This window comes from Sinocyclocheilus grahami, unplaced genomic scaffold (genome assembly GCF_001515645.1).
Source record: "Sinocyclocheilus grahami isolate Dianchi unplaced genomic scaffold, SAMN03320097.WGS_v1.1 scaffold473.1, whole genome shotgun sequence".
Lineage (NCBI taxonomy): Eukaryota > Metazoa > Chordata > Actinopteri > Cypriniformes > Cyprinidae > Sinocyclocheilus > Sinocyclocheilus grahami.
In genome coordinates this window covers 894378-903831 of record NW_015505652.1, presented here as the reverse complement: position 1 = coordinate 903831, position 9454 = coordinate 894378, and the positions used below count along the sequence as shown (strand labels likewise).

The following is a 9454-nucleotide window of genomic DNA, read 5'->3' as shown; positions in this document are numbered from 1 at the left end:
CCCCTTCTACAGCCACAGCAGCGACGCAGAGCTTTACTGGGCTACGTCACCACGCAAGAGACGCACAGGCCACGCCCCCATATGCTACTTCAGATATGTAATATTTGTACAAGAATACACAAATTCTTGATAAGTAAAACGGAAAATAATAAATCAGTCTACGCAAATTACAAGTCAGTATTAGCTGAAGATTAACATATATAAATGCCAATATCATTTTTCCAGCAAAAGAATTAAAGACCATATTTGATCATATTTCTTCAAGCCTTCACCATATTAAAATGCTTGACAAGTGTATGTCATCTGACTATGATCTGTCTGCTGTCACCTGGTCATAAAGATCACAAGTGTTCAAACCGTGTGACTTGAGCAAGGTTAAACCCTCACATCTCAATTACTAGATCAACTACCACTGTCACTCATGCACATCCGATTCTGAACTGTGGTACTTACATGGGAATAAATATGTGGTTTGGGTATATGACTGAACGCAAAATGAAAGGTATATCATTTGGAAAACACTTTTAAAATTGTGTATAATGCAACTTTGAAAAGATCTGCACTGCCATCTACTGGTGCACTCTTATACAGTTTAGTATGCATGCTTATTCTCGTGCTTAGGTATCTCATGCCATTGCTTTTTAGACCATATTTAGAGGTTGATACAATCTTTAAGTTATGCATTCCTAACCCTTTTTAAAAAAAAAACACACATTAACAATTTGCTAAAATATTGTTTTGCAAGACAGTTACGCTCTGTCTCAAAGACAAATATTATATAATGTATAACAGTTCTTATATATTCCTCTTCTAGGACTCTCTTTAAAATACACGCCAGTTTAGCAGTCTTTCACCGGACATTTACGGGAAAGTAGGTAGCTAGTATTTGGATGGGACGAGACAGAAAGTTGTGTACCAGCAGGGAGCGCACTGGGGCTCAAAAAGCCCCCCGAAGATTATCTTCCATCTACTGGTGCACTCTTATACAGTTTAGTATGCATGCTTATTCTCGTGCTTCTGTATCTCATGCCATTGCTTTTTAGACCATATTTAGAGGTTGATACAATCTTTAAGTTATGCATTCTGGTGTAATGTACATCTTTTAAAAACTCTCATGTCGTTTTTTTAAAAAAAAACACATTAACAATTTGCTAAAATATTGTTTTGCAAGACAGTTACGCTCTGTCTCAAAGACAAATATTATATAATGTATAACAGTTCTTATATATTCCTCTTCTAGGACTCTCTTTAAAATACACGCCAGTTTAGCAGTCTTTCACCGGACATTTACGGGAAAGTAGGTAGCTAGTATTTGGATGGGACGAGACAGAAAGTTGTGTACCAGCAGGGAGCGCACTGGGGCTCAAAAAGCCCCCCGAAGATTATCTTCTGTGCCGCGTTCAAATCGCAGGACGTTTTGAGTCTTACTAGATGCATGTGTAACTAGAACATCTGTATAAAATCTGTTATTCTAATGGACATGTAACTAGCATAACTATTGAACTCCGATTTAGCAATTACTATAAAATTATTTTAAATACAGTCAATCACAAATAACGATGATCGGCCCAACCTGACTTGCGCTGCCAAAATGTAGCAAGTACCACATGACAACGCTTCCACTAAGCTCCGCCCCTCTTTTCATTTTGTTTTACGTTAATGGTCATTCCATATGCGCATTCTATTCCTATAAACCAATCGCAATCCTCAAATCCGACAAGTACCTACGTAGTGTGTACGCATCAGTGTGCACGTTTTCTATTGGCGCGTTCAGCTGCCGACCAATCAGAGTGCGTTTTTCAACGACTAAAGGTGGCCATATTTTATACCACCGGGGATTTGCTTCAAACAGCTGTATTTTGCTACGCCGCTAAAATATTGAATAAAATACTCTATATTTCGTGTTTATTACATCATGCCTTATTATCAGACGTGGGAAGAGTTTGCGCGAGCTGCAGAAAAACTTTATTTGACGGATCCGATGAAGGTAATTAATAAACAACCTCTTAGTGTTTCAGGCTACTGGCTACAAGCACAGCCCATGTTCACATATTTTACAGTCAAAGAGCAACTTATTAAAGTTGTGGAAATGTATTCGATATGTCGTAGGAGTATAAAATATATGGCATCATGTATACATGCTTCTAAATGTAACTGTCAAGCAGAGAAAGGCTGCTGAATTCTAGCCTGAAGCGTACTGATGCACTGTAACTGTTTTGTTGGTGTTGTTGTTTATTCAGGTCAGAGTGGTTCTGAAATATCGACACTGCGATGGAAATATCTGTATGAAAGTCACAGATGATGCTGTGGTATGTTTTGAGCCCTTGCAAGTAGACTGTTTTGTTTGTGGTCTTCTGTAAAAGATGGTATATTCACTATATGTTTTCTTTCAGTGTCTGCAGTACAAAACTGACCAGGCTCAAGATGTAAAGAAGATCGAGAAACTGCATGGGAAGCTGATGAGATTAATGGTCTCCAAAGAGTCCCACAGTGGAGCCATGGAAACCGACTGAATGAATCAAATGAACTGTTGGGATTGGACAGCTGTTTGTTACTCAATCCGACTGCCAATGAAGAGAAATGGATCTAATGAAGATGATGTTTGGTTCGTTTATTGACTGTATACTGAGAATGCTCAAGATTATGCTCGTTGGAGAGCAAGCAGCAAGAGGCTGATTTTTGTGTTCCTGTTTGGAGGTCAGACAGCTTCGTAATGATTATACAGCTGTTTTCATCGGGTCTGCCTATTATTTCATGTTTGGAGAAAGTACGTTTTAACTGCAACAAAATCAAGGGAATAATTTTTGAAGCAGAACCTTCTGAATTTCTTAGATTACAGTAAAATCTCAGTCCTGAAGTTTGTATGTCAATGCATGATGTACACTGAACCCAAATAAATATTTTTTTTTTCTTCATATTTTGTATTACTTTTAACAAGTATTACTGTCTGCAAACATTTAATGTCATTTAAATAGACATTTCTTCTGTTCGTTTTGAGTTTTTCAACTTTTGACAATACACTTCTGTCTGAAACATAAGATAGAAAACAGTTGTGGAGTAGTTTTAGTTGTTGTATAACTTACAAACTAGTTTTCAAAATTGTAACCTAGTTTTTGATCTATTTAATGCTTCGGATTTATATCTACTGAAACTTTTGTGGTGGTTGATAGATACAATATGCTGTTAACAACAGAAAATCTGGCCTACCCGTTTAGGATTATCTACCAGTATCTTCTGTCATGTTTCAGCGTACAAACCCTGACCCAGACAATAAGCTTGTCAGGATTTACAGCCGCAATATGTTAGTATAATAAGAGACTGATGGTTTAATAAGAGACATACATGTCTTACCACAGAAAACACGCCCTGCTCCAGTCAGCTGTAAAATTTGTCTCGTGCACCCATTCAGTTTTTTACCTTACACAAAGCCTAAATAAATGTTCACAAATTACTTGAGTGAAGTTACGTTTTTAAAACGTTTTATTTTGGTTACATTTGAATCTTTTAAAGATTTCTAGAACGTTTTTATTGCAAAAGGTTATCTAACTACAATCACAATGCAACACTGTGAAATGTAAAAACGTTTATTTGGTGTGTATTTATTTTGCACAACAATAAAGCCACGACTATTATCCGGGGGAAAAAAATACCGGTATGTCCGTAACTCTTTTCCACAGTGAAAGGGAGCGTGCTCAGCGCCTGATTGCGTTGTGACTACAATGTGACTACATTTCCCGTGGTGCACTGGGGTTCGGTTACAGCCCGTTACAGCGTCTTGGTGCTGAACTATCGCGCGGCAGCATTACTTTGAGGTGAGTGTGCTTCATGTTTGGTGTTAGTAATCACAACGAATTTGCAAAATTTAGCTAGTTTGTTAGTTCATATTAATCTAAAGCAACAGCATATAAATCGGTTGTTGCTATAACTCGATCTTTACATGTATATTTATGAATATCAAATCACTGGTTATGCAAGTTTCTCGTGCAATGCTAAGTTTATTGACGTAAATGCAACTAAGAAGTCATTTCTGTGCAGGTTATGTTAGCAACTTGGTAGCTCATCGATTTTTTTTTTCTTTCAAGAAAAAGACTGTAAAAGAGTTGCTTAGTCTCTTTACTAGATTTCCATAAACATTTTTAGCCTCTTACAGTAAAATCTGTTTATATAATTTGTTTGTACAGAAAGTAATATGTCAGAAGAGGTTATGTCTGATATTTTTTTTTTAGAAAAATTCATAATTAGAAGAACAGCCCACATTCTGACATTCCTGTTTACAGGGTATTTACTGTGCACTGGCAGTTAGACAGAGAATAACTTTGTCATGCATTGTGCCCCAAATGTTGTAACAACAGAGCTTTGTCCATCCTAATCCCAGTGTGGGAATGTTGTGCAACAATAAACCTTTGCTCCATTTTTTTGCATGCATGCATTAAAAGCACGTTACCTAGTGGTTGTATGAAAGGTTGCAATCCCTGCAAGGGTGATCCATGAGCCAACTATTGACATTTCTCCCACTTCAGTTTACTTGGAGGACATAAAAATGTAATTTGCTCCGTTCCAGGGCCCTAAGCCATGTACAAAGAGTTGGCAGTGGCATTGGGGCTCGGAGCGGTGGTAGCCCTGGTATTCCTGAAGAAGAGAAAGAGTGTCCTGAAAGCTCAGGATGGGTGGTGGGGTGTGGGAGCTTGTCCCCAAGTACCTGAGGATGACAGTATCCACCCTTTTAAAGTTGAGACAACTTCAGAAGAGATTGAGGTAAATCCTGATGTAATCATTAGAATAAAATATCGTATAGTCGTTTCACTGGAAATATGTTTTGGTGTGTATTTGGTCTGTTGCAACAGCTCTTTTATATTCCTTAGGATCTGCACCGCAGGCTAGATCAGACCCGTTCCTTTCCTTCTCTTGAAGACAGTCAGTTTAACTATGGCTTTAACTCCAAATACCTTGAGAAGGTTGTGTCTTATTGGAGGAATGATTTTAACTGGAGGAAACAAGTGGATAAACTGAACAAATACCCTCATTTCAAAACCAAAATCGAAGGTGAGTCCTTACTACTACACAGCTATAATAAAGGTGTAGTCACATTAGCTACATTTTTAGCGAAGGTTTGCAAAATGTCATGCAGATTTCATGTACATCATGCAAAATCTCACAGAGCAACGGTAAATGCACCTTAAAGGAATGGTTCACGCAAAAATGAAAAGTAGCTGAAAATTGACTCATCCTCGGGCCATCCAAGATATAGATTAGTTTGTTACTTCATTTGAAATGTTTTGGAGCTATTCAGTAGTACACCACTTGTTTATAAATGGATCCTCTGCAGTGAATGGGTGCCGTCAGAATGAGAGTCCAAACAGCTGATAAAAACATCACAATAATCCACACGACTCCAGTCCGTCAATGAACATCCTGTTAAGAACTGTGTGGTTGTGAGAAACAAATCCATAATTAAGTTTTTGTATTTATTTATTTATTATCAATATAAAGGTATTGATATTCACTATGTTCACGTGAAACCAAACAACCTGGCCGAGGGAACCCGTGCTGTGCCTCTGATGATGGTACATGGATGGCCAGGCTCCTTTTATGAGTTTTATGGCATCATCCCCCTGCTTACGGAGCCGTCCAGTCCTGATGACATAACCTTCGAAGTCATTTGTCCCTCAATACCTGGTTATGGTTTCTCAGAGGCTCCACGTAAGAAAGGTAAAGGGCAAACAACCCAACCCAACAGATATTTTATTGTTTCAAACACATGTAGATTCAATTTTTTCAATGTTTTTATTTTTTTATGATCATAATGTGTTTTGCACAGGTTTTGACACCGTATGTGCAGCTCACATATTTAATAAACTGATGAAGAGGCTTGGTTTCAACCAGTACTATGTTCAGGGAGGAGACTGGGGCTCGCTTATTACGACTAATATGGCCCAGCTGGAGCCCAAGTATGTATAAAAGCATATCAAATTGGTTCTCAACTTTTTTGACTCTAAGGCCCTACTTTGTCCAAGACAATTGGTGCATTCAAGTGCCAATACATTTGTCATTTCATTAATTTCATCAAATTTACCATCAATGCAGATGCTGCATTTATTGCGTTTCCCATTTTTTTCTCACTTGTGCGCTTTCTTTTCAACATGACTTGAATGCACTAAAGACTTGAAGGCCCTTTGTTAAAGCTGATATTTACCTCTGGTTCTTAATAAAACATAAGTGGACGAAATGTTAATGTTGTAATTTTTTTTTTACATTTTAAAATAGTTAATATAACTAAATTTAAATAATTTTAAGTTATTGGGGCCCCCTGGTTGAGAACCCCTGTATTTCATCATATTGAAATCCTCAACTAGAATGCAGTAAATTAGTCAGATATATTACAAGAAGATAATGTGTATAGAAATAAACATTTCAAGTACTTGAAAGATTTCAAGAATTGATTTTTGTTGTTCATCTTTGTTGTCCTCAGTGCTGTGAAAGGCCTCCACATTAACTTTGCTCCCCCTGGACAAGCAGGCCTTCTCATGGTGTTGTCTATACTTTTTGGTCGCCGATTCCCCAAACTCTTTGGCTTCACCGAGCATGATCTGAAACGCCTTTTCCCCACTATGGAAAAGCTTGTAGTAGACGCATTAAGGGAGACTGGATACATGCACATACAGTCCACTAAACCTGACACTGCAGGTGACAGACATATTGAAATATTTAGAATGTGCAGCTTTAAATAGACTTCACATATGAATCTGTTGTGACACTGGTCCATTGGATTCTACATTTGGTGTTATTGAACAACAGACTTTGATTTGAAGCTTGACTGTATTGCACAGGCCGTGGATTGAATGACTCTCCCGTTGGTTTGGCTGCCTACATTTTGGAGAAATTTTCGACCTGGACTCACCCTGAGTTTAAGAACCTTGAGGATGGTGGGCTGGAGAGGTAGTCATATTTGAGTTCAGCTTTATTATAGGTTGGTGAAATGTGTGTTCAGTTAAATAATCTGTCAATTCCCCAACAGGAAGTATTCTCTTGATGATCTCCTGACAAATGTGATGATCTACTGGACCTCTAGGTGCATTATATCCTCCATGCGTTTCTACAAGGAGAACTTCGGCAGAGGCCTGAACCAGCCCCATGCAAAGTAAGAGAATTACAGACTTTGATTAACATTACATGAAGCTGTATTTTCTGTTCAGTACTCATCAATATTGTGTGTGCCCAAAACTATTTGAAATTTGGCACAGAAATGTGGGCAATGTGTAAATATGAACACTACTGTCTGAGGTCAGCAACATTTTTTGATGTGTTTTTGAAAGAAGTGTCTGTACTGTATATTAAAAATAGTTGAAACACTAATATTGTAAAATATTACAATTTAAAATGACTGTTTTCTGTTTGAATATACAGTGGGTACGGAAAGTATTCAGACCCCCTTAAATTTTTCACTCTTTGTTATATTGCAGCCATTTGCTAAAATCATTTAAGTTAATTTTTTTCCCTCATTAATGTACACACAGCACCCCATATTGACAGAAAAACACAGAATTGTTGACATTTTTGCAGATTTATTAAAAAAGAAAAACTGAAATATCACATGGTCCTAAGTATTCAGACCCTTTGCTCAGTATTTAGTAGAAGCACCCTTTTGATCGAATATAAAAATTAGTTTTCAGCAGTCTTCAGTGTCACATTATCATTCAGAAATCATTATAACATACTGATTTGGTGCTTAAGAAACATTTCTTATCAATGTTGAAAACATTTGAGATGCTTGATATTTTTGTGGAAACCTTGGTACATTATTTGAAGAATAAGAACAGTGTTTATTTGAAATAGACTTTTTGTTAGTCTTTACTATCACTTTTGATCTATTTGACCCTCTAACTCTAGCACTTTCTATTCTATTTTAATTCTACTTTATCTACATTTATAATTTTTTTATAAAAAAAATGAAAATTATATTTTTCTATTCTATTTTTTCTTTGTGTGTGTGTTTGTGTGTGTATATAATATATGTGTATATATATATATATATATATATATATATATATTCACCTTGCTATGTGTACTGCGTTAGGCTAACCAAGACTTGTCATTTGGACTTATATATTGTTGCTCTTTTGTTAGTTTTGACTGCTTTTATTGTCCTCATTTGTAAGTCGCTTTGGATAAAATCGTCTGCTAAATGTAAATTTAATGCATTAACTTCTGAAGTAAAAAGAAAAAGAAAATCTTACTGACCACAAATGACAATCCAAAAATCACTAAATTAGTATGCCATGTCTCTCTTTTCCCAATAGGCTTCCAGTTTACGTTCCGACCGGTGTGGCCTCTTTCCCTAATGAGGTGATGCATTCCCCTAAATTGTGGGTGACCCAGAAATACCATAAACTCAAGACTTACACTCCCATGGCTCGCGGGGGCCATTTTGCTGCTATGGAGGAGCCACAGTTATTGGCAGAGGATGTTCAGAACTTCGTCAAGATTGTGGAAAAGAGAAAGAAGAAATGAACAGTCCTATGTCCTTTTATTCATATTCATGGGACTAATGGTCCTCACTATTTAGATGCATAGATAAATGCATCTAAACAGAGATGACCATGAAGTAAAAAACAACCCCTGGACCACAACAAATGACTAATCCTAATCATTACTGTGTGAAAAACTATTATTAAAAAAAATGCATTATATTAAGTTTATGTAATAGCACTGCTTAATCCTAGAAATGTATTAACACAATTTTATTTGTATCATGTGCCTTAATTTTATTGCAGTTTAAATAATTATATTATAATGACAGGAGCTTACTTACAGTGATTATTTGTGGAGATGCCGAAGTGTTTTGACAGTTTTCCGAATGGGACCACAGGAATCAATTTAATGCTGATGTTAAACTGTGTGAAATGATAGTCAATCCTTTATTGAAGCACTATTGCAGTTATTGAATGATAGCAATACGTAGTAAAGACAGAAATCACAAAAGACTGTCGGGAAGACATTTTTATTGTTATCAAGACCAATTTTATATCACTTTCTCATTACAAACAATTCATCAAGAGGACAAAAATGAGTGATTCAATGCCCACTAGAGTGGCTAAGTATATCTGTTCCTCTATTCTGCATTCATCTACGTAAATAAAGGTATCATCGCTATAGATGCTCTGCTGGCCAATGCAACCTCCTCTTTTTCACATAATGGAAAGTTCTTGGCGAGAACTTTCACGACCAATCAAATAAAGAGACGCCAAGTGAAGGCACGACCAAAGCAATGAAGCTGGTCAGACTCCATTGCTTATGGTTTTCTGGAATGCATATTTGGGAAAATAAAATAGGAACACTTCTATTAAAAAAAATAAATATTCTCATAATATTTATATAAACATTATGTATCGAAATATTTATTTTGCACTAATGAGAGTTGCGCTTTCCGTAGAAAATTAGTATTTAAAAATGTCAT

The 9454-nt window shown here is 36.5% G+C and overlaps 2 protein-coding genes across 2 annotated transcripts; both read left to right on the top strand.

Annotated features, from left to right (window-relative positions):
- Positions 1-1806: 1806 nt before the first annotated feature.
- LOC107553440 (signal recognition particle 9 kDa protein-like) lies at positions 1807-2895 on the top strand. Its single transcript, XM_016235629.1, has 3 exons — positions 1807-1987; positions 2241-2309; positions 2394-2895. Exons 1-3 carry the CDS (start codon positions 1916-1918, stop codon positions 2511-2513), a joined length of 261 nt encoding a protein of 86 aa, XP_016091115.1. The 5' UTR covers positions 1807-1915; the 3' UTR covers positions 2514-2895.
- An 841-nt stretch (positions 2896-3736) lies between these two features.
- LOC107553477 (epoxide hydrolase 1-like) lies at positions 3737-9454 on the top strand. The gene is made up of 9 exons (XM_016235688.1): positions 3737-3812; positions 4562-4755; positions 4863-5043; positions 5491-5709; positions 5819-5948; positions 6470-6684; positions 6828-6936; positions 7016-7138; positions 8298-9454. The coding sequence occupies exons 2-9, from the start codon at positions 4573-4575 to the stop codon at positions 8506-8508; spliced, it is 1371 nt and encodes a 456-aa protein (XP_016091174.1). The 5' UTR covers positions 3737-3812; positions 4562-4572; the 3' UTR covers positions 8509-9454.

Coding starts and splice junctions, on each gene's coding strand:
- LOC107553477 (XM_016235688.1), top strand. CDS start 4,573: ATGTACAAAGAGTTGGCAGTGGCATTGGGGCTCGGAGCGGTGGTAGCC. Junction 6,685..6,827: donor CACTAAACCTGACACTGCAG/GTGACAGACATA, acceptor TGTATTGCACAG/GCCGTGGATTGAATGACTCT. Junction 6,937..7,015: donor GAGGATGGTGGGCTGGAGAG/GTAGTCATATTT, acceptor ATTCCCCAACAG/GAAGTATTCTCTTGATGATC.
- LOC107553440 (XM_016235629.1), top strand. CDS start 1,916: ATGCCTTATTATCAGACGTGGGAAGAGTTTGCGCGAGCTGCAGAAAAA. Junction 1,988..2,240: donor ATTTGACGGATCCGATGAAG/GTAATTAATAAA, acceptor TTGTTTATTCAG/GTCAGAGTGGTTCTGAAATA. Junction 2,310..2,393: donor AAGTCACAGATGATGCTGTG/GTATGTTTTGAG, acceptor GTTTTCTTTCAG/TGTCTGCAGTACAAAACTGA.